Genomic DNA, 25,280 nt, shown 5'->3' with positions numbered 1-25,280 from the left:
TAAGTTTGTTTAAACAGGAAAATTGGATTCCTGTTTTCATAAGTGTAATATTTCTGGTTTTCGAAAGTAAATTTTTTTAGGTCCAAATCATACGGAAAATAAGTAATAAAAATGAAGTTATGTACTGTTCATTGTCTCTTGTTGAAACTAAATATATGGCCGTATGTCTTTACTAAGTTAATAAAGAGAGGTATATAGCATTGAATGCAATGATATACATATTTCTCAATAGATTTTCTTTTTTTGCTTTCAATTGTATATTAAAGAATTTTAGCTATGTTGTTGGTATTCAAAACTGGTTGAGAGCATGGAAAATCCTTTTGTTTGAGATTAAAATTTTGTTGTTCTAATGTTAGTAATTTTTAATTTTTATATGTTTTGTGACTATTATATTATAGCAGTTATGAAGGGATCACTTATTAAGCTATAATGTTTATGAATAAAAGGCCAGATATTGAACATCACAAAATAAAAACTCAGTCTTATTTTCCTTAGAACTAGTGGCTACAGAATAACAGGCGTATAACTATTGATCGTCGCAGACAACTCCCAGTTGTATAAAACTAGCTTTGTCAAAGCAGTTCTAGCAAAACTGCACTCTGTATTAAAATATTCACAGAACATTTGATTGTTGGAAACGGTTCATTATCAAATGAAAATATATATTTTTAATGACGCGTTTTAAAATGCTATGCTTAATGTTTATCAGTAGATCAAACTATATGCTTAGAAAGTCAATTTTTTCTTGTTCATAATATAATTTTGTAATAGTATGAGATATTACTTCCAATTTATACAACAATTGATTTTAAAATGTTGTACTTTATCCTTCATAGTACTTGGTGTATTTATAAAATCATTTCCCAATTATAATTATAATATTCCTCCTTAACTATTTATTGTCTCATAAAAATAATGTTTGTTAATTACTTTGTTACAGAACCTTGAAAAGCATATCGTTAAAAACAGAATTTAAAATTTTCTCTCACACAACCACGTTCGCACCCAACCACGTACGCATTCAGAAAAAATCATATGTATGTATATTTGATTTAGTAATGACCTAGTTTTTTAATTAACGTAAATCTCAAAATCATGTTCAGTGACAATTACAAAAGAGTTCTAAATAAACATCTTCTCGTGAAAGTCTTAGCTATAACTTGCAACACTTTTTATAGTTGAATTAAAAAATTGAGAGTACCTACCAGTTCAAGCAATGTAAACTCTTACTATGCCATATAATATACCAATAGTTTTATATAGAAACAAATGTAAATAGAAAAATAAATGTTGATTTCTTTTAATACTATCAGCATTTCTTTCAAATAAAAAAGAAATGAAGATAAAATATCATTAAAAAAATTCAGTAAAATGACATTGTTAGCAAAAATTGCACAGATTTCATAATGTAGATAAAAATATATTCACAAGTCGTGTTATAATAATCATATAAGCTGGGTACGCATAAACACTACGTAAGAACGTTTGGTAAGAATACAATTTCCATATATAATGCCAAGGAATTTGTCTGCGGCAACAGAATAAAGCGTGCCCTTTGTGAATATAAAACATTTGTAACATTATTTTATGAATTCAATAAGTGTTGTTTCGCCGTAACGAAATTCATGTTTATTATTTGATGTCAGCACTGTATTTATAACCAACTGTGGGGTACAAAAAGATGATGTTTTTGCTATGTGTATTATATATATGTTTATATAAAGTATGTACTATATATATTTATGTTTCAATATCTCAAATAGAATTAGCAGTCAAAAGCAAACTATATAATATAAACCTTCAAATCTAAAAATAAACCTTCGGCTCTGTATTCTATTTAATCGTTTCTTTATCTCAAGCAACAAGTTCGCCTTATCGACGGGTGTTTAATTTTAAGTTATCTTCGTTATAAAAGGACAATTTATACTACACTACTATTATAATGCTTTATTAAAAATAATAACATAGAATATTTACTTGGGCTATAAAATACTTGGTCAGTACGAAATAAATCAGCATATTCTAAGGTACTGGACATGTCTTCAAAGTACATAACTTCTTTGGCATCCGACTTGTTTTCCAGCTTTCTTATCATCTTATAAATCACATTATCATAATTCATACACGTCCACTTTGTGGTTGTATAATTTTAGTATTTAATCTTTTGTCAATATGAAACACTGAATTCCAAAACCAATATTTTCCAACGAAGAAATTAATTATACATTAGATAAAAATATTACGTAAGCTTTTTAGGGGTTGAGATCGGTATGATACGGTGAAAGTCGAAGAACGATAAGAACAGCAACCCTTAACATTTCGTCGATAGTATGTTTTTGTGGGGGTTCCATTAATCAAATAAGAGTTCAGCTTAATGTTATCTGGAGGTTCATGAACTTGATTTTTTTATGATATATTATTTAACAGTGTGTATATTTCATAGTCTTCTTGTCAGCCTTTCGTTTTAGATAAAACCTGTTCATTTCTTTTTTTTTATTAGTAATATTGGCAGCTCCACAACAGATATTATATCTAAGTGGAATTGTTGTTCGGAACAAACTGAAGTGATTACAATGAGTGCGGAAACTATATTCTATTACAAAACTATATGTTTTGAGACTTGTCTAAAAAGAGTCTCAATACACTAGTTAATCAATGAAGTTTAATATTTGATGTAATATTAAATATAAATAGTGTAATAATTTTGGAATTTAATCACATATACCATAATCAGGGCGGTATTTTTTCCTTTAGAAACATATATATATATATATATATATATATATATATGTATATAGATTTTGCCTGTTTTGTCCTGCACTCATAATGAATATAAGCAAAATAAAATATACAATTTTCCCACAGTCAACAGTTTAGTAGATGGACCAGAATCTTACTTAAAATTAACTAGAAAAGAAGCCGAGTGTTTAAATATTAAATTATATTTTCAGCGATGGATGCACTACTTGTCTTAACAACTTATATTGCATTAATTATTTTTCATAAAGTAAATAAAAAATAAATAAATGATATAATGAGATCTAAGACTTTCGCGAGTTTAATTTATATTTGATTTAATGAATTAAAAAAAAAAACAGTTTTTGACACATTTAACTATTAAAAGTATTCTGATAACTACTCGTGTATATTATAATCAATTATAAATAAAACGTATCGTTCAAAATTTGTTCGAAAGAATAATTGATATTATTTTATAACAAAAAATCACTTTTAAATGCTCCGTCTTGCAAAACTCCTTCATTCTTCAAGTAGAAAGATTGTGGAAATACTTACCTGGCCATAAAACTAGTAGCTCCTCAACTGTGACTTTTAAATTGAGATTGAAGCTCTATTGTGTGTTTCAAATGTGTTTATATGAATTTTTGGTCCCATTTATATATTTCTAGGTATTATATTTTATTACAAACTTTAATTACACGAAGTATATACTACATAATATCTCTGTAATTGTCGATTCAGAATAAAGTGATCCATTACTATATAACTACACACACGCACATTATATATACGTATGTTATTTCCATACTTTATATAATTGATATTCAATTTACCAGACTCACAAAAATATAGGCAATACTTTTAGAAATTTATAAAGTAAAATATAATGCGATGGCTAGTATATAAGTTTCATGATCTATATATATATATATATATATTTCGAATTATTACAAATAAGATGTTTCTTCATATCTTCATACCTGAATATTTTTTTATGTATAGGGTTTTCCATTAAGGGCGCTTGATCGTGCAGAACTTCCATCGTAGCGTGTGCTGTGTGGCACGTAGCGCCGTCCTGTTGAAACCACATGTTGTCCAGATCCATATTCTCGATTTCAGGCCAAAAGAAGTTGGTTATCATCGACCGGTATCGCTCACCATTGACGGTGACGGCCACACCATTATCGTTTTCGAAAAAATACGGACCAATCACGCCTCCGGCCCAAAATCCGCACCAAACAGTCACTTTCTGCGGGTGCATTGCCACTTGGTGAACCTCGTGTGGATTGGTCTCGTCCCAAATACGGCAATTTTGCTTGTTGACATAGCCATTCATCCAAAAATGCGCCTCGTCGCTGAAGATGATTTTTTTGCCAAAATCGGCGTCAACTTCCAACTGCTCTAATGCCCAGTCAGCGAACACACGGCGCTGTCTATGGTCATTAACCTTGAGCTCTTGGGTCAGCTGGATCTTGTACGGGTGCAGGCTCAAGTCACAACGCAAAATTCGCCAAGTTGTCGTCTGCGAAAGGCCGAGTTCCTGTGCGCGACGCGGAATTGACTGCTGCGGGTTTTCGAGGACACTGTCGCGCACAGCGGCGATATTCTCGGCAGATCTCGCGTTACGTTGACGCACGGGAACCGGCTGATTGTTAACTGACCCGGTTGACTCGAATTTGTCCACCAATCGACGGATAGTCGACTCGGCAGGACGATCATCGCGACCGTAAAACGGGCGAAGTGCGCGGAACGTTGCTCGAACTGAAGACCCATTTTCATAAAACAATTTTATGATTTGCACGTGCTGCTCGACACTGTAACCTGCCATGGTGGTTTGGGAGGACGGAATGAATATAACACACTGCATTTGACAGCTGTCACTCAAACAACATGGCCGCAATCAGCTGTCAAAGTTCAAGCGTCCCTATTGGAAAACCCCTTATCTCACATAAAAAAATATTCAGGAGAAAAAAAGTTTACACGACATATTTAAAACTTTGTAGATGTTTTAATCACTAATTTATAATGTTATTTTAAAAATCCTTAAGGAAATTTTCTATTTTTTGTAACATAGTTTGTAAGAGCGTATTAATCTATGTGAATATCTTACATTCGCTATTAATACATGCTCTGAGTGAAGGAGAAATATTTATTGAAATTCCTGGGATCAACACAACCCCGATGGTGGTACATAAAAGCGTTCGTTGCTACGAAGGCCTACCTGTTTATTAAATTTTAAATTACTGCTTGTATTCGTTAGATACCTTCCCTGGATGTTTAAGGGTTATTAGAGAGGCATACACTCGTATTAAATTGATAAAATTTAGAGTAAGAAAATATTTCTACTAAAACTGACTAAATTATTATTTGTACTATAGCGTATTTTTTCCTGTTGAAGTACAACAAGTTTACTTAAGTAATTTTACATTCATTACATTCATTAGCGTTACTTAAACTATTCACTCTTTTTTATATAAATATTTACAACATATTTTAAAATTTAAAGTGTCACATACAAAACTTTTTTTAAAATTTAAATTAAAAGGGCCATCCCGCAACGAATCGAATTAAGGTGTGTATGTATGAGAGCAGTTTATAAATTATGAATTGAATTTTTTTTACTGAATTTTATTGGAATTTCAGTAGAAGTTAGGTACATAGGATTAGAGTACTTTTTAACAGACTTCAAAAAGAGGAAGTTTTCAATTACACTTTGTTTGTTACGCCATTACTCCTTTAATTGAAAGCCGATCTTCAAAATTATTTTTGACATCGAAAATGTCTTGAGGTCGGTCCATGCTCACCAAATCAGGATTGACATGAAGTAATATACTCGTAGTTATTATTGATTATCAAGAAAATAAACCATTTTTAATCTATTTAAATAGTTTTATTTTTTTCCTATATATTAGGGTGTTAATCTTGTATGCTCTTAAGCACTTATAGCCGTTATATTATCCCAACTATGTGTTTAAGGACTATGTCAGTGGGGATTTAATATTCCTCTTTATACCAAATCTATTTCCATGACACGGAAAAACCAACGACACTAATCTGAATTATAATTTAGCGATTATCAACATAATTTCATTATTTTCTAGTTATTTTAATATTTATAATATATTGAATATTATTTTCTATATTTCTCTGCAGGTTTATTTTGTTATTTGGTTTGCTGTAGGAAAATGAGAATTTATATTATACTTATAACTATAATGAATAACCTGAAAAACAAAATGTTTTATTTTAGAACATTTTTGCTTAATACAGTTTTGCTAAAGCAACACATATTAAGAAGATTATATTTCTTATTTTAATGATACAATTATTTGTAACATAGCCCTTTATAAGTGAAAATCAGTGATTGTACACCTTTTAAGTTACAGTAAAGGTTTAAGAGGCGAATATATTAATGCCTTGGTGTTTACCGAAACTCATATTACTAACAACAAAATAAAATTATAATATCAAGAATATTTATATTAAAATATATATTGTAATTTATACGATTATTATTATCTTAGAATTCAGTTTTTGTCATTTTTAATGATATTGTTTGCCAAGTTTTTAGTAACGCTCATAAAGAAAAACAACTTTATTAACAAACCCAGTTACAATAGGGTATTAAAAAAAGTAGACAAAATTTTAGGATCAACCAAATTTTATTCTTACATTTAACTTATATATACTCGTGTATATAATAAAATGTATAACTTACATTAAAATTATATATATTTTCGTTTCTAAGATAAAATGTATGTAAAGAATTTTAATGAGCGTGATTTGATGCAAAAAAATTGTGGTAAAACTTGAAAATGCAATTGACATTTATCGCCAGACTTTATGCCACACTTCCGGTTGGTTATGAAAGAGATGAATTAAATAATATTTATTTTTGTGTGATAAATAAAAACTAGCTACATAGTTAGCATCCCTTTTTTAAATAGTCGCACAAAATTATATATACGTTCTGATATAAATAACCTACCAAGAGCGATGATTCTTAATGATATTTGTCCACTTCTGTCAAAATTGCTAACATCTTCCTCAATATGTAAAGTCTGTTTTTAGTTTAAATATTTCTAAGTAACAAAAATACGCTAGTACAAGATGAATTTATTAAAATGATTATACTAAAAAAACCTTATATAATCAATTTAATGTCTTAATTTATTCCACAATTTTGTTTATAAATAATGGTAACAATAATTCAAAGTCCCAAACTAATTATAAATTTACGGATTATCCACAGCGCATTTGTTTCAAGATTAATTTGATATTTTAATAGGTAAAGAAAAACTGATTTCCATAAGGTGAAAAATAATAACAGGTCTGCTAGGAAATTTTTAGACTTAAATTATGTAGAGGTTCCAGAAACACTAGTTCTAACTTAGGCAAAATGTCTTAATTTACTTTATCGTTTAATTAAACTTGTATTTTAAATATCTCGGGCTTAAGGCTTCTATAACACCGAATGAATTTGTGGGTGCTCTGTGACACGGGTTAATTGTCAGGGCAGATAAGAAGAATGGCAAAAAAATAAGTATAAGGTAGAAAGTTAGTAAGTTTTGTAAGATTTATAAAAAATTATTAAAAAAATGTACTTTGCTTAATATCTGTAATTGTTTTTAATAAGATTTATATCTTACATTTATTCGATGTAATTTCAAAGGTAATTATATCCTTATACCTACTTTAGGTATAAGAATATTATTACTAAAGAATAAGTAACATAATAGCTTTTTTAGAATATTTGTTTAATCTTATTCGGTCTTCCTAGGTTAATGTGTGACAAGCTTCAGCGACAATCTTGACGCCATAGGTTCAGCACTTCCGATTAGGTTTGAAAGTTTTGGGTTTAAACAATTCAGATGACCTCTGATGTTAAAAAAATAGTAAATATAACTAACGTCGGAAAAGATAGCGATACCGATTTCTGCTGCAGAGTTGCAGGAAAATATAATTTTTGGTGCCAAGAAAATTTTATTCATTTTTTTTAATGTCCCCAAGGGGCAAACATGCAGACAGCCTACCTGTTGGTCAATAGTTACCGTCGTCCATGGACATCTGCAACATGAGAGCTGTTGTAGATATGTTGCCGACCTTGTTTGTGGAGGAGCCACCTGAACTCTTGAGTTTGAAAGATCCCCTGTTGTAGCTCTCTGGGAAAACCTCGGGTGGAAGATCATTCCGTATGTAATTCATTCATTCCGTAATGTGGATGAAAACCAACCCTACTGCGAGTAGTGCGATGGTGGAATGGTGACGATAGCACAACATTAAACAGTTCCTCGAAACATTCCCCATTGTACAGACGAAAGAACATACAAACTTACATCTTTTCGGAGGCTTAAAGGTTCTAGATCATCTGTGAGCATGGGATGGCGACCATGACCCAAGGGGTGCATTGACGGACTTGGTAGCAGTCCGGTCGAGTGGTCAGCAGAAGATTCAACAAAGAGGGGATATGGAGGGATATCTTCAACATCAGGGATTCGAGTGTGTTCTGGGACTAGTCGAGTTAAACCCTAAGCGAGAGCAAAGTTATTTGCGGCTTTTCCAGCGTAAACTATGGTACGTGATCCTAACCATTCGTAATGGTGGGCGTTAAATTCGCCTAGAATTACTACCTCCGCGCTGGGATACCGCTGAAATACAAAATCTGTAGCCTCCTGCACGTGTCCAAAAGACGGTTGACTTCTGTGTTACCACTTTGGGGTCTGTATAGGCACGCGTAGATACGGCTTTGACCTACCATCCGCGACCACGTCACTCACAGGTCCTTATGTTCGAGGCTGTCAAACGTTGATAACAAATATCCTCCTCAACGTATAATTAAACCCCAGCCCGAGGTAGAAATAGGTGCTCTATCTGTAACCGGGGTAAAGCAGATATGATACGATATTTGTAACTCGGTCAGAAATAACAAGGCCGGCTTTACCGTCTGTAGGTAATGATAAATCTTAAGATTGGAATGCATATCCCTTATGTTGCAAAAGTCCACTACAAACGTGGAAAGGGTACCGCTGCAAAAACCTTATTCCTTTTTTTTTGAAACAGCCATAATTTTGGTTCATTTTGGCCCACCAACTATCCTGTCAAAAGGACATGGCCCATGGTCTGAACTGAGGGTGGAGTTTTGTGCTTCGCTGGCACGGGGCACAGAAAGGGCCCCAATAGGACCTGCGGTTACAAACTGGGTATTACTCCGGTCTTCCACTCTGGCACAATGAACAACCGACAGGTTTTTGTCAATGACGGTGGGACAGCCTCCTTGATGGGGACAGTCTAGGTTCGGGTCCCCTACGTACCAACGTGCGGCCAGTGATGAACCGTTTCATCGGGTCTCCCTGGACCCCATGCCAATGAAACACGCTCGACACCTCAAAACGGACTTAGACTAATGCCGGACAGAAAGTCAGTGCACTCATCAACATCACGGGAGAGGGAAGAGAGGGAAAGGGAAAAGGCAACCGGCTCTCCTACTCATCGGATGAAAGGCAGCTATTAAAGGCTTCTTCACTTCGATCTTCTGTGTGAGGGTGGTACTTCGCTGGTCGAGACAGCCCATGTTCGAGATGTAGTGACTAACCACAGCTAGGCTCTACCACTAGTAAACTAAAAATACAATACAATTCAACACGTGATTAGGATTGAAGTTGGATTGTAAATAATTTAAATATTTCTTGAGTGACATATATAGTGACTATAAACATGGGGGTTAGGAATGTAGGTGACTGATGCAATAAAGTGTTGTGTATTTCAGAATTTTGAAACACGAGTGGCCGGTGTAAGCGAATTTGGGTATCACCGCAGGGTGCTGTTATAGCATTTTCTGGTGGTCCGAATGCATTATCATCGGGGACAGTGCAAGCTATAATATATTCCTTTAGCATGTAAAAAGAACATGATTTATGAAGCGGAATTTTTCATGAATATTTAATTTTTATAATAAACCAATTCTAAGATTTTTGTATACGAAAAAAGATTATTTGAATGGATGATGACTATTACTCTTTTTGCAGCAAAAATTATGGAGTTACTTTTGACAAGATTTCTCTGAAAGTAGTTTAGACATCAAAGTAACACATGGCCTTTAATTTTTGCCTAAAATGGAGTATATAGTACAGTAGCTCACGGTATAACAGTTGTATTTTGTTAGAAGACCTTTGACACACATTAGACAGCGCCTAAGACTGTGCACCATATCTATTTTATGAATAAACTACATTTATTTCTAGACGAATCTGAACCCGTAAATTTTACTAAGAAAGCACAGATCTTTAGTAAAGTACATTTTAAAGTAATGTTATAAAAGAATACTTGATGGTTAATTATATATTAAAAGATCTTTTTAACCCGATTGGATCTACTTAACTAAAACTATAGCTTTAAAGTTATTTCTGTTACTTTACAATGTATATTATTAAATTTATACATTATATAAACACTTGTTATATTTAAATCGCCTAACAATAATAAAAAGCAATGTGGCAAATCAAGTAAAGAAATCATAAAAGTTAGTGAGTTGAGCTTTTAAGATTATACCAAGTATGCACATTATTCATAACTTGTTCCTCTTCTCCGACAAAACTTTTGGTTTAAGCATTTGGAAGCCTCCAAGACCAATTACATCATTTAAAATTTATTTATTTCTTCGAAATAAAAATTTATTATTTAAATTTTTAATTGTACAAGATTGTGTCATATTCGGAAAGCAGCTTGTGTCATATTCATAAAACAAAGAAAATCATGTTTTTATGCTTAAATGTTTCTAAATACCAAGCGTGTGCATTGCAGTGCTCGTTGTGATAAAAGAAAAAATATATATAAACAGAATCATTCCTATTCAGTTTCAGATTCGAGAGCGCATCGTTAGTTTAGTTCCAATACTCTCTAGTGTTTAACTTAGGCCTTAACAAGTTTTTAATGAATTTTATATCTTAGTACACGTTATATATTTTTTCACTATTCTCTTGTCATGCTTGCAATACTTCCAGTTGAAAATTGTGTTTAAAGGTAGTCATAGTTTTTAAATATGAAGCTTTGAGTATGCCTGTTAATTAATTGGAATTACACTGTGTTCTTATTCATTGTAACTTGTTTTCATTTCAATGAAACTAATATATTTCGGATATACTACGCGGATTTTATTATTTTAAAACTACATAATCCCGACGTTTCGGTTACTTTCCAGCAGCCGTGATCACGGGCAGACGAGATAACTTGTTTTCCCCACAATAACTCGAAACATAAATTACGTATGCAGTAAAAATAATAATAAATGTATTAAAGTTATAAAGAACTTATTTCATGGTATGTACTTTTCGACTTGATCAGTTATTTGGAACCGAAGCTCAAGTCTCAGGCGACACTTATCGATAACGCTGCGAAGCTATAACAAACTTAAATTGGACTCCCTCTTAACTTCAGGACCGGTGGCCCTGAGATACATGTAGCTAAAGTTATACAAACTAATTTAAGTCTACTTATCTTCCTTCTGATTATTTTGTATAACAGGTTGTATGATTAAATTAAGATAAAAATAATATTAATGCAATATAAGCTACATTTATTTATTTAATTTTTATGCTGGTCTAGGTCTGTGATTTTCTTAAATAAAAACAGAAATATCTAAATGTATCTAAGTCCTAAATTATTTCAAAGAGACAAATCAACCATTAAATAAAGATACAGTTATTAATATTGTATAAAAAATCTAAGTATTTTTTCATTGGTCATTGTTAAGGAGTTAGAAAAATAATTTTCGCCATACAAAATAATTGTTTAGTCATTGAAATAGTTTAACATTATAAAAATAGACTATTCAGGCCTAGAATTGTCTTCTACAGGCTATTTTCTTACAGTATTTCAAGTACCATAAAGCTGTTAAGATTCGTCATTGCACAAAAGATAAATCTTATTATTTTCTCCTCGTTTTTAGAAACGCAACTGTTTTATTATTTCATTTTTGGGTTTGTTAAAGCAGTGACACTTTCTCGTTTTTCAGTTGACATTAATTATTTTTTTCTTGGAAATGAATCTAAATTAATTTGAAATGTGAAATTTTCATATTTTCTTAAGGTTAACAGACAGGAAAGTTTACTTTTTTTTTATTTATGAAACAAAACTCCACGTTGTCTTATTTTGAACTTATTTGTTTGAAAACAGTATATTTGAGATCTAAGATTTTCGCGAGTATTCATTTAAATGAAACTAGTGTTATTCGGATTTACTACGCGGATTTTATTATTTCAAAATTACATAATCCCGAAGTTTCGGTTACTTTGCAGCAACCGTGATCACGGGCAGACGAGGTGTGAATGTCTGTTAGTTGGTCCTTGTTATTTATCATCTACCGCCATCCATTTCTTAAATTCTGGCGTACCGCTCTGGATGCCGGCAGAATGCGCTCACGGTGTCTTGAGGTCCTGCGGTGTGGCCCGTGATCACGGTTGCTGCAAAGTAACCGAAACGTCGGGATTATGTAGTTTTTAAATACTAAAATCCGCGTAGTAAATCCGAATAATACTAGTTTCAATTAAACAGTATATTTCTTTGAGTGAAATTTTTCGCTTATATTTTTTACTAGCTCTTATTTTTCAGATTTTTCTTCATACTGACTTTTCTATTATATGTTGAATTTGGTGAATCCGTCCACTGTCGGTTTTAATCTGTGGACAATAGACGTTGCATTATGGCGAGCTATTGGTGTCCCTGCTTGGAGTTTCGCTTTGCTAGATTTATCACCAAATAACGCGCTAGCCGACTGTTTTTTAAGCCTGACGCATTTACGCAGAATTTTTCACATTCAGGAACGTAGGCTTAAGACGCTTCAATGACTATACGGATATCGAAACGTGATAATTCCTTAATCAGATACCTTTAACTTTGTAATTTCTTTGTGATTCGCCCTTTTGTTCCATAAAAATATTTTCTTTTTAATCCATTATTTAGCATAAGTATCTTATTTAATAGATGAAGGAGGTCACACCCCCCTCCACCATCTTTATTTTGTATTAAGTCAGTTATTACTTTAATTGTCTTTATTTTGCTATTTTAATTCAACGTTAGATTTTTGTAACACATTATTGCTTTCCCTTTATCACTGTCATTATTTCATTATTGATCTTCCCAAGGTTTGTAATCTTGCTATTTTTTTATATTAAATATTGCTCTTCTTGTTTTTTTATAAAATTGTTCGTAAACCTTTTCAGTTTGTAATGTTCGGCCAAATTAAATAATTGACCCTATCTTAAACAAATGACATGTTTATATTACAAAATTGACAGTAAAAATGTGATTGTTAATGTTAACGATATTTTTTATATCATATCTCGTAAATAATATTTATAGCTAGAATTTCATGATTATTTTTACACCTCATTATAAAATTTGAACCATGAAACTAAAGAATTCAATATTTTTAACTACCCACAGATTTATTAATTTATTTATGGTTAAAATATAAGCTGCTATTAAAAACACTGTTTTCCTTTTTTTTTATAATAGCATAATAAATATAAAGGTTCCTAATTACAAGACAAATAAAAAATACATCACAAATCATCTCTTTACAAATTTACTGAATAATAATAGTATTTAATGAATATTACATTTTCTCCTTTGGTGATAACTACTTAGTTTTATTGGAAATATTATGTTTCATTGCGCGGTGTGCCACATATCCTTCGTATAACACATTAAGGAAAAAAAATTATTAAAAATATTTTTGGAGATTTAATAAAAAAAATCGTATTGTATTCGTATTGTGTATCAACAATCCCTTCTAAACGACCTTAAATTAATAGATATGTACATACATAAGATAGTTTATAGGTAGGTAGTGATATAATTACTTAAAACAAATGACACACTAATACTTAAACATAAAACGTCGTCATTTTAGTTCTTTAGATAAGTAAAAGTTTTTTAACGAAGATTTAAACAAGGATTTCAGATTTAGATTTATATGATTGGCGAAGGAGGAAATGTGTTCACCTCAGTAATATGACATCAATAACATAACCAAGTCTTCAGATCAAATAGATTTTATGAGATAATAAATAATATTGGAATCTGTTTAAGGTCTCAGAGGACATTTTGATATTTCATATTTATAAAAAGTTATTTTAAGATTCTGTACCTTTCTAAGAAATTTTTACGCCATGAATTCGACCTTGGTGAAAAGTTTTTTCTTAAATTAAGTTATTTAAAGATTCTGTACCTTTCCAAGAATTTTTTACGCCATGAATTCGACCTTTGTGAAAAATTTTTTTTAATACATTTTTGAATACTTACGATGCTGTTTTTTATTTAATTATATTCATTGAGATCTCTATTAGAAAATGAACACAGTTAAATTCAAAAGTATTTCATTTTCGAATTGGCTGAATATTAACAAAATTGGATTCATTGTTTTTTTTTTTAGTTATTTTGCTTTGTTGCCAGCATGTTTTTAGTGCTTTTAAATTAAATCAAAATTGGAACACGGTTTAAAAGAGACGTAAACTATAGTAATATGTTATTTCATAACTCAATACTTTTCCCTCTTTACTACTTAGTGAGTGTGTAATCTTCTAAATTTATATAATAAATACTTCTAAGTACCTAACTTTGCAGTTTATTTGTATTAATAATTTGCCGGTATACTCAATACCAATTAATTTGATTGCAAAATTTTAAAGGTTTCAGTTGGACTGGAATTCAATTTCTCGGTTTAAACAAAATTCTAATCAATTTGAACACTAGAGTCCTTTTGAACATTTGTTGGTCATGTTGACGGAATTCGATTTAGAAAGTCTTCCCCAACTTGTATACGTCTTTTAAAGTTCCGTAAAGTAATAAACGGAAATGAGTCTGCAAGTCATAAAATGTATATCGCTTTGAGAATCTTTAATCTTTGTGCAAGGACTTAACACTTAGAATTATTAAAATAATAGTAATACATTACTTAATTAAAACACCTGGCGTATAACCTAACTGGGAGTAGTTTAAAGTAGTGAATTAAATTGTTTTCCTACTCTTTACCTTTAATAATTCTAATTATACTACCGGGAGCAGTACTACTTCATGTGATATTTTCTGTGGCAGTGTCGATACCTGGGCTAGCGTGAGTGTGAGGATCTTTATTTCTTGAATAATCTAAAAAACAACCGATCTGATAAAAAAAAAATACCAACATAATGTTACATAATTATGAATAAAATGAGCTAAAATATGCATTAACAAGTTGAATAATTAGTCGTAAAAAATCATCCCATGCGATGCGCTAACTTTTAATAATAAAGTAAAAAAAAATACAATATCGTGGAATATATAAATCTCAAGCAAATTTTGTCTAAATTTGTTTTTTAAAATGTTAAAGTTTATAAAAATGAAAACCAAAACCGGATTATGACACCCATAGCTTCGTATTTATTCTTATTAGAATGGATATTTATGTACTCAAGACTTTTTTGATAGCCGTGTTAACTTTTTCAATTATTCACTTCGGACATTTAATTTCAAAGAAATTTAATAACGAAGGTCTAAATAAAACACTGAAAGATTATTAAACGCTGCCGTCCGCAGCGCTGCGCTCAGTGCTTTGGAGAACCGCAAGTGTTGTAGACGGATGAAGATGTACACAGAATAATAATCTCTTCAGAATAATACAGGAATAAACAAAAAAATAACACTCTATAATTTATTTAATGATTTCTGTTATATTTTTTATTTCTTTTTCCACCATTGATCGATGACGATTTCCTATAAGTCTGTTCTTCATGATCCTCATATAATAAAAAAGATTTTATACAAGTGAAACTTTGCACGGATGGATGAAAGTATGCATTGTTAAATGGTTTATACATCAAAATAACAAGAGACATAATATATTCTTAAAAGAACGACGCATTGTTAAAACGGAGCTCGTTAGACAATTATCTTCGTTTCTTTCTGAAGCTAATTTGGACCTCATTCGAACAAAGTCGGGGACAAAGGCCAGCCAACATAAAAGTTGTATTTAACAATAACTATTTCTAAAGTTACCGAGTAATCTTACTAGGAAGTGTTCTGGCAATAGAGTTAATTCCTTTGGTAGCAAAGTTTATTTACATTCATATTATAAGTAGGAGTAAGCCAAACTGTCAAAAACATGTTAAAATTTAATGTAAACTTCTTCAATCGCTGTAAAGCTCATTGAACAATATTATTAAGTGAATTGTTATCAAACTAAAATTTGTTAGAGGTCAATCAATTGTAGCAGGAATTATGTAGAAATCTTATACTTTTTTATGTTTTAAAATGTATCTTTTAAAACAGTAGCAGCAATAGTTTTTATTGTTATAAGTTTTATTTTACTATTTCCAAGCGAACCCTGTAAATCTATAAACTATTTAAAATATCACACTAATATTTTTGCCCTTTTTATTGTATATATCTGCTTTAAACGTCGAAAACTAGACTAATTTTAAAATATCCGGACGATAACTTTTTCTGAAAGAAAACGCGGTATCTCAGGTTTTTGAATGCTAAAATAGTAAGAATGACATTCTTAAGAGCATTGAAAATTCACCGGATGTCATTTAGATTTATTCATTCATTTCTTACACTTATAAAAATTCAAACATTCATATCAATCATCAATATACATATTATAAAACAAAGTCCCTCGCCGCGTCTGTCTGTCTATCTGTTCGCGATAAACGGAAAAACTACTGCACCGCTTAACAAGTAGTTATCACCACTTGATAGCGTGATTCTCAAGGGAGGTTTTAGTATATAATTTGTTAAATTTGGTATTTACTTGGGTGGACATTAACGATATTTGTTTAAGATGTCGGGAAAACATTAGCCCTCTGAGATCTTTTAACGAAAACGCTGTATAAAGTCTTTGAGATGTAACAAAATAATATATCGTGGAATTGTGTATCTTATATAGGTCTACAGAAAAGTCCGCGGTGGCATATGTCTATAGTTCAAGGATAACATACTATATCCATTTTACAAGTTTTAAAAATTAGCATTCCTAAAGCGTTTATTGGAAAGCTATTTACATGAATACGGTATTAAATTTTACTAAAATGAAATACTTCGTTTTCCAGCCTACATCAGTATCTGTAAATTACTTTTCAAATCATTTAAATCGGGCGTACCATTTGAAAATTAACATAATATAAGTTTAATAATTATCAAAATTAAATAGGCTATTCTATATTTTTTGTAAATAGCCCGTGCGTAGCCGGGGCTGGTACCTTGTTTATTATAATTTAAGGATAATGATTTGTAATAAACGTCTGTCATGTTGTTTGTTCCATTTTCAGAATATCTATAAACCGCAGAGAAACGTGCTTTTTGTGAAGGCCATATTTAAAACAACCAACCAACCTGCTTTTTAAAGTATTGACTTCTTCAGAATATCTAATTGGGTAAACTGTTGTGTTAACATTTTTAATTGCGGTTTTTATAAGTCGCTGAAAAAAAATTTAATCTATGATTTATACATATTCATCCTAGCACGTCGCTTTCATTTCCAAGCTTAAAAAGAGCACCACCAAAAAAACTATCACCTTGTTAATATTACTTTAATCTCTTTTTAAATTTCTGGAGTCTGCTTTCATAAATCTCATATTCATTATTTACAAAATACAACTAATATTCCTTTAAAATAAGGTCCCAAAGCCGATTTTTACAAGGCCAACCTCAAATAAGAATGGTTATTTTAAATACGTTATAAATAACATAATGGAAGATGGAAATTTTCTAGTGCCTCCTTTTATATGTTAAGTCCTCACAAAAAAGAGGAATGTTATAAGTTTAACGTGATGTCTGAGTATATAGTGTGTGTGTGCGTGGGTGCGAGATCGTTTGCGCGTGCGCATGTACATGGGCATATGCAATTAAATATGCACGTACGTGTCCTATAATTACTCGATGAAGTGACTTTATAATCGTTTAATCACAATTAGGCGATGTTTTTTTGTTATTTCATAAAATTTTGTGATTTTAACACTTAAGTCCTAACGTAACAAGAATTATTAATTTTATATATATGTTTTTTTTTTTAATTATATCTTTTTATATTTTTATAATAGTATATAAACGTGTAAGATTTACTAATTCATAGTAATAGTGACAATGTGGATACAAATTGGGTGTCCGTTAGTAAAACCATTAACGGAGGGCAATCTAGGATTGAATGAAAGGGCAAAGTTACCGAGAAGTTATGAGGGTTGGTGTGGATTAATTAAAGTTTTGCTGTCCAAAGTCAAATTGCATCTATAAAATTATTTACACTAACATAATAGTTTGAACCTTCATTGGTTTTTTTTAGTAAATGTCAGAGTAAAAACAATATAAGCAGTTTCATATATTGTTGTTACCAATTCTTTTCTAGTGAATGTGAAAATAATTTTATTATTTATGGTTTTAACTTTTCTACCTTTGTGTCGGTATATTTCCCTTTCGCTGAATATTTTTATTCGGTATTGAAATTTCGATATAATAAAAAAAATAAGCATTAAGTTATTACTTGTTTAAATTTACGTTGAATATGTGATCGATGTGCTAAAATGATTTTATGTGTTGTGTGATGTATGTCAGTAAGATGTCTAATACATTTAAATTTAAACTTTATAATCTAAATATTAGAAAGCATAAAAATTGGGTTTTCTCGTAATATCTGTTTTTCTGTTGCAATATACATTATAGGATTTTGTTCTTTCTTTTTTTTCAATTTTATATAAAACTGTTTAAATTGATAGAAAACGAAAACGGGAATTTTATTACAAATAAAACTATAACACTGCGGCTTACTATTTTACCCATATTTTTAAAGATCTCACATGTGTGTACGTGTTCGGATGCATAAATTGTAAAATTAAAAATTATCACTTTCTATTACACGGATTAATGCATAGAAATAACAATACCAGGTAAAAAAAAATATGAAACGTATGTATCGTAAAACTATGTATATGTTAATAAAAATAAAACTAAAAATTAAAGAAAGTTCGTCATAGTTCGTTAGTCACACGGGCATGCTTAGGTTATTTATTTCTAATAGTAAATGGATTATTTTTATTTCTGACTTAGTCCATTATATAAAATCTTAAAGGGTTTCATTATTCCAATTACACTCAATACTTCTCCGGCGTCTTATTGTGCTAATGCTTTTAAATAAAACTTCAGGAGTTTTGAAGTCGTTCTAACTTAGCCTCTTCATACCAGGTGTTACGAAAAAAGAGATTCAAAGAGTATTCGAACCAATTTTCGGTATTGTAATTTCTTAGAACATAATAAATATTTTTGTCAAGAAATACTCGATTCTGTAAATGGATTTTTTGTGTTCCAGGATAGTATAAAAACTACAGACAGAACAATGACTTTGATGCGATGCAATCAATATACTTATAACCTAAGTTTCAAGAATGTATACAAGTTCGCTTATTTAATTTAACATCTGATTTTAAAAATGGAACAAATTTAGGGAGTTTTTTTATAATCAAAATTAATAATTAATTTCATTTATCGGTTTCCACAGAGATTCCACAAACTGAAAATAAATTTAAACTCAGCGTTATCTTCTGTTATATCGCCTATAATGACACTCGTCGAAGTTTTTAAATTGCGATCGTTTTAAATTTTACCCTAACAATTTAAATTAATTGAATTAATAATAGTGTTAATCGGTGCCGAAATGAGACAAAATTTCCAATATTTTTCGGAAAATTAATAGTTTTGGTGTACGAACTCCGATTTGTGTTATTTTCCCGTGTTTTCGTCGAATATATTGATAATATCCTAAGTTAGGGTATATGCTTAATAGTTCGCTTTTTATTGGGTATCAAAAAATATTTTGTCCTTAAATTTTCAGAGAAAATGTACTAAAATAGCCGTGGCAAGTATAAGGATAAATCTGTTTCCTCTAAAATTAATGTAAAAAAATAAAAAGACATTTTAATGGTAGCGGGGTAAAGGAGAAAGGTATTATAAGATCATTTTCGACCCACGTGGGTGTATTGTAATAGTAGCAATTGTTGTAGAGGGTATCCGCTTAAGAATCAGTGAAATATAATATCAGATTCTTTTTTTCAATATTACATATCTAAAATTTTATGAACTGTGACTATAAAAGAAAAAACGTGAATAATAAATGTATAAATCTATCTACCTGTAAGATATTGAGGGAACGAAATATTCTGCGAGAATACGTATTACAGCTAACCAATAATACTTGGGCTCGTATACACTGAACTATAATTTTGTGGAAAACAAATATATTTCGGTGTATAAGAGCCCCAGTAAATAAAAAAAGGTAGGACCTACATTTCTCCATGAGAGAAGAGGCGTATGCTCAGCAGTGGGCTTCCGATAGGCTGATGATGATGATGATGATGATGAGGACCTAAACTGTAGGAATTAACTATTCAATTGTGATTTTTTTAAATTTGTTTCATTTATTTTATTTGTTTAAATGTTTCAACTGTATAAATATGGATAAAAATATATATAGCTATATATTCACTATAATAAATGAAAAAAAAATTGTCTTGATGATGAAAAAATATCGTTTATAAGTTGCATTTCTTTTCCATCCAGTGGGAAGAGAACAAATTCGAAGAGTTTACATTAAAATGTATAAAATAACCCATTATCAAAACTCTTCGGGCTTTCCGTTTTGTCCTGCTAAATGATATACTAAAGAAAATTAAAATAATAACTTATAAAGTGCACTATATTTATATATATCAAGTAAAATAAAATGGAATTTGTTTTATATTAAACTGACTCTTAAGATACGGGGTTTCCTAGTTCAGAGGTCAGGAATCCATTAATATAAGAGACAATGTTAAGTTAAGAAAAAAACCAAAAGATAATTAGATATTAAGAAATTGCAAATATTTAGATAGGTTTTAAATTAGATTATTGGAAAGTAAATAAAGATGTAGATTGTTTTATTACGTATTTACATATTTCGATTTTATTATTAGATAGGTTAGGTTAGGATAGGAAAAAATAGTATTTAAGTGTAAAATAATTTTTTGCTTTTCAGTTCCTATCTTTTTCTTTTTGAAATCGTTTTTTTTTTACTTAAAAAAATATTTTATTTATTCTTCATACATAAATATATTGTTGCATACCTCATAATCAACATTATTTCATTCAAATATTTATTTAAATCATAAAATTGTAATTATAACAACAAAAACCTAACATATCTTTATAGGTTGGAATTCCCTTATTGTGACTTATCTGGGAATTCGATAAACGTAATTGCAAAATATATTTTTATCTTTTGACCTCTTGACGTAAACATTCTAGAGAGCGGAATAAAAAAGCTTGTTTGAAATACTTATTTTTACTGTTTTGCAAATAACTTACTATATCTTCTAAAAATTTACATACTTTTCCCTCTTTGTCTCTACATTATACTAGCCATGTTGTAAACACTCTTTTTTTGTTTGTATAAATTTTGTTTTATTTATAATCCATTAAATATAAAAGAAGTAGTTGTTTGATTTTTGTGTTCAACTTAAACAATTTATTTTGTCGAGGTAATTGTTATAAGGATTGTAATGCTTGAGTATCTAGTCAAGATATAAACGTATGTCGAATATTAAGGCAAAGTCGAAATAACGGCGTTCTAAGGTATTTCAAGTTTTTTCGTTGTAAATTGTGCTATTATCATATATTGTTAACGAGCTTTTGACCGCTGCTTTAGCAAAAAAATATAAAATGTTGTTTTGAACCAAAACAAAAAAAAATATTTTGAAACTGCATTAACGTATTATTAAGATTTTCCGTATACCGAACTTTGTCATAGATTCTACGTGGATTTTACGCTTACAATTTTCCAAATGTTTTTATCCGTTTAGAAAAGAACAGGAAATAATTAGATTTTGTAACAGAACATATTTAATTAGGGAATAAAAATCCGAGGGCGTTATATATCTAGCTGAGTGTATATAACTTTCTTTTATATTTTCATATAAAATTAAATAAACATAAGAATCCGTAACTTAAATGAATCTAGCATTGACACATGTAACATTTATATTATCCTTACACTAATGAGTACATTTGAAACGAGTTGAAAGTCTTGGCTTATAAATTCTTAATGTTTTTCAGTTGATTGGATTGATTTCTATTTCAGGAAATGCATTAGTATCCATCGTCCGACTTTTTTCATTCGTTACGGTTTACGTATCAAATTGGTTAGTAATTTGTTCTGTGTCAGTACAATGTTTTTATAATTTTGATACAAGCAATTAGTATGAAGTAGACAATAATATAAATCGTCCTTAGTTTAAGTCTAGTAGTAAGTTCTTAATTAACGTCGGATACCTAATTTTGTCAGCTAGAAACTATATTTATTATTCGACAACGATGGCTATTGCAGACAAAAACTATCTTGTAGTGAAGGAATTATTTCAGAGAAGTTTAGAGATTGCTTTAATTTAACTCAATAATATTGTTTTTTACATAAGGAATAACTTTGCCGATATTAAATGTGATCATGGTATGTGTTATATGAAATATTAAAATATATTGGTTTAATCCGGTGAGCTCGCATACGATTGTAAACATCTATATTAAGAAGATATTGCAAAATTTTTTATTAAAAATAATATGAGCACTGTGTTTAAATTAACGATATATTTTATTTTAAGTAAGCAATATATTTTATTTTTATGTTCTTCTAAAAAACTTTAATTTATAAAAAAAAAAGTTTAATAAAACGATAAACATACGTTTAACTTATAAACGTATCCAAGAAGTTTTAATTGTCATTGTTTTTTTTCGACAAGACTCTCACAGCAGTATTAGTGTTGCCAATTTGAAAAATTTACATATAATAAATTGTAATGTAAGGTGAAGTAACTAAAGCCCAAAAAAAAGCACATTCATTCGAGCACACCTGTTACTAGTAAGATGAGTTGCAGGATATGAACAAAATACGTACGTTAATATGCTCGAGTCAATTTTAATACCTCAAAGAAATTGATACATAATAATAATAAATAAATTTATTACTGCCGAAAGAAAAATTCAATCAAACGAAATGTCAGCCATATTTCCGGTGTATCTGTAATAAAAAGAGATTTGAATGTTTTAGTTCCATCTGTAATAAATATATGATAACAATTTTTCCTTTATTTGATTACTTGTTTTAAAACTTAGAAGTGAAATTCATTTTTGAAATTGAAGCAATGAATGTCAATATTTTGCTCATGTAGAAATTGTGAACGCAAAATTTGTGTATACGAATATAAGTATGTATAAATCTCTACTAGAAAAAATATTATTTAGTAATACTTAGTTATTTACTATATATGTGTATGCAATACATGTATGACTTTTAAATAAATATAAATATATAATTAATAATGAATAATACGCGAAGCCAGGCCAAAAAAAACAGTAATTTTATAAGCATTTATTTATATTATCTTATCAAATAAGATAATAATTTTATATATAATGAGTCTTGTAACCTATCAACTATAGTTAAGAACACGCTTACGATGGAGTCAGTTGTATTTAAAGCTTTTGTCTTATCGATGTTAGCTGTAGCCAGTGGTAAACCAATGTGGTAAATGAGTTAATTGTATATAATATAATATGATTGTTTTATACGAAGTGTTAATACATTATTCAATTAAGTGAATATGGTTTTGTTAAACGTGTTTTATCCGTTTATTTTAAAGGGATGATGAAAATAACGATTACAATGGTGGCTCGGAAGAGAGTGTAGTAGAAAACACAAATTTTTACCCAAATTATCCAAGGCCTTACGATGGTGGGTTTGGATCAGTGGTTGATGACAGACCTGACTACAACAACCAATTCGACAGGCATGTACCTACATTAAGTAAAATATAATTAGGACTCTACTTGAAGATATTAAAGAATAATTAAACAAACAATAAAAAGAGGAATAAAGGCAAAGTAAAATAAAGTCAGTCATGCACAATTCTACTTATTTCACAAACTATTTAAATATGATGTGTTTATTCTACACTCAGAAGGCACTAGTTTAGAATATATTTAATACGCAAAATTGTGTTTATATAATTTTTGTGTTGGGATAATTGCAATAATATTAATCAAATTTAACTATTTTATTTTTCATTATTTATTTCATATAAATTATCTTTAAAATTACTACAAGGTTACATTAGTTTCTAAATAAAAAACATTCAACACTTTTACAAATCTGTCTGTTGAGATAACGATTTGGTCAGGTTACTTTAAAAAGAAATTAGGTTACTAGAAAAATATCTGTTGTTAACGGATTTAGATCTCTTAAATACGGCATCGATTTTCGAAAAACTGCGTATTGATTCGACCTCATACAGTTAATAAAATTTTTGAAAATAGAATGACATGATTTGTTAATTGTTAAAATGATAAAAAGATCATACGAAAATATATACTTTTGTACAAATTAAATTAGATACAATAAGTAGTTAGCTCAGTTGTATTGGAGAATAATTTTAGAAAGATACTCGTATGTTATTTTTAACCAATTTTTATTCCAAAATTTTTTTTTTTTATACAATCAAAGAAATTAATTTTACCTGTCTCCATTTCAGCTCTGAAGGAGGTGAAGAGGAAAACTATAACTATGACGGAGGAAATTATTACGCTCGTGATGAAGGTTCCTCTAGAAGATATCCATCGAACAGACAAGGTGGAAGTGATTATAGAGCTCTGAAAAGAAAGCCAATGGGAAGGGGAAGACCTTTCAATTCAAGGTCGAGACAAAGAACAGAGGACTATTCTTCGGGGTAAATTATATTTTTATTAATGTTTTTTGTCATCTTTAAATGTAACTGATCCCAACTTTAATATTTAATATTTTCAGATCTGGCGAAGTTTCAAATTTTGGAAACGGAGATCATAATCGTAACATTTTTCATATAACTAAAAAATTGGTGTATGTGTAACATTATATTGAGAATCTTTATTTGTTATTTAATAAATTCCAGAAAATCATATATTTTTTTTAATGACGGAAATGAAATCGTCGTTAAATAAAGAAATGGTATCAATATTTGTCTTTTAAATGTTTTATAGAACACTATTAAATTGATTGTATGTATTTATTTATTTATTTAGTAATTGTAGTAAATGAAACTAAGTTTTTTTTTTATTATTATTTTATGAACTACATTATCCCCGCGTTTCGGATACTTAGCAGAATATATTATGACTAGCTGTTGCCCGCGACTCCGCCCACGTGTTGGTCGCTTTTCGCATAACCATATATATATCAAACCTAAAATAATTACATACAGAAAAGAGAAAGACAACCACAATAACACCGCGGTCTAGGTTGATGGCGTATTTTATCAACACCATCTATCGAGCACAGTGTTCAACACTTTAACCGTGCCCGCGCGCACTGCGTTATTTGTTATTTTTGTTCCGTCTCATAAGTTTTAATACTAAGATTAACATATATGAGAACATATTTTTTTAGTAACTGATATAACTAATTAACTAAAATATAATATATAACTATTCAATATTAAGTTGCAGTGTTTAAAAGT

At 29.9% G+C, this 25,280-nt stretch overlaps 1 protein-coding gene across 1 annotated transcript; it reads left to right on the top strand.

The window, feature by feature from the left end:
- Positions 1-23,233: 23,233 nt before the first annotated feature.
- Positions 23,234-24,690, top strand: LOC116766320 (uncharacterized). Its single transcript, XM_032656144.2, has 4 exons — positions 23,234-23,317; positions 23,433-23,579; positions 24,321-24,515; positions 24,593-24,690. Exons 1-4 carry the CDS (start codon positions 23,250-23,252, stop codon positions 24,672-24,674), a joined length of 492 nt encoding a protein of 163 aa, XP_032512035.2. The 5' UTR covers positions 23,234-23,249; the 3' UTR covers positions 24,675-24,690.
- The last annotated feature ends 590 nt before the right edge of the window (positions 24,691-25,280 follow it).

Source organism: Danaus plexippus, chromosome 15, assembly GCF_018135715.1.
Source record: "Danaus plexippus chromosome 15, MEX_DaPlex, whole genome shotgun sequence".
NCBI classification, from domain to species: domain Eukaryota; kingdom Metazoa; phylum Arthropoda; class Insecta; order Lepidoptera; family Nymphalidae; genus Danaus; species Danaus plexippus.
The sequence above is the reverse complement of the archived record's forward strand: the minus strand, read 5'-3'. Positions and strand labels throughout refer to the sequence as shown.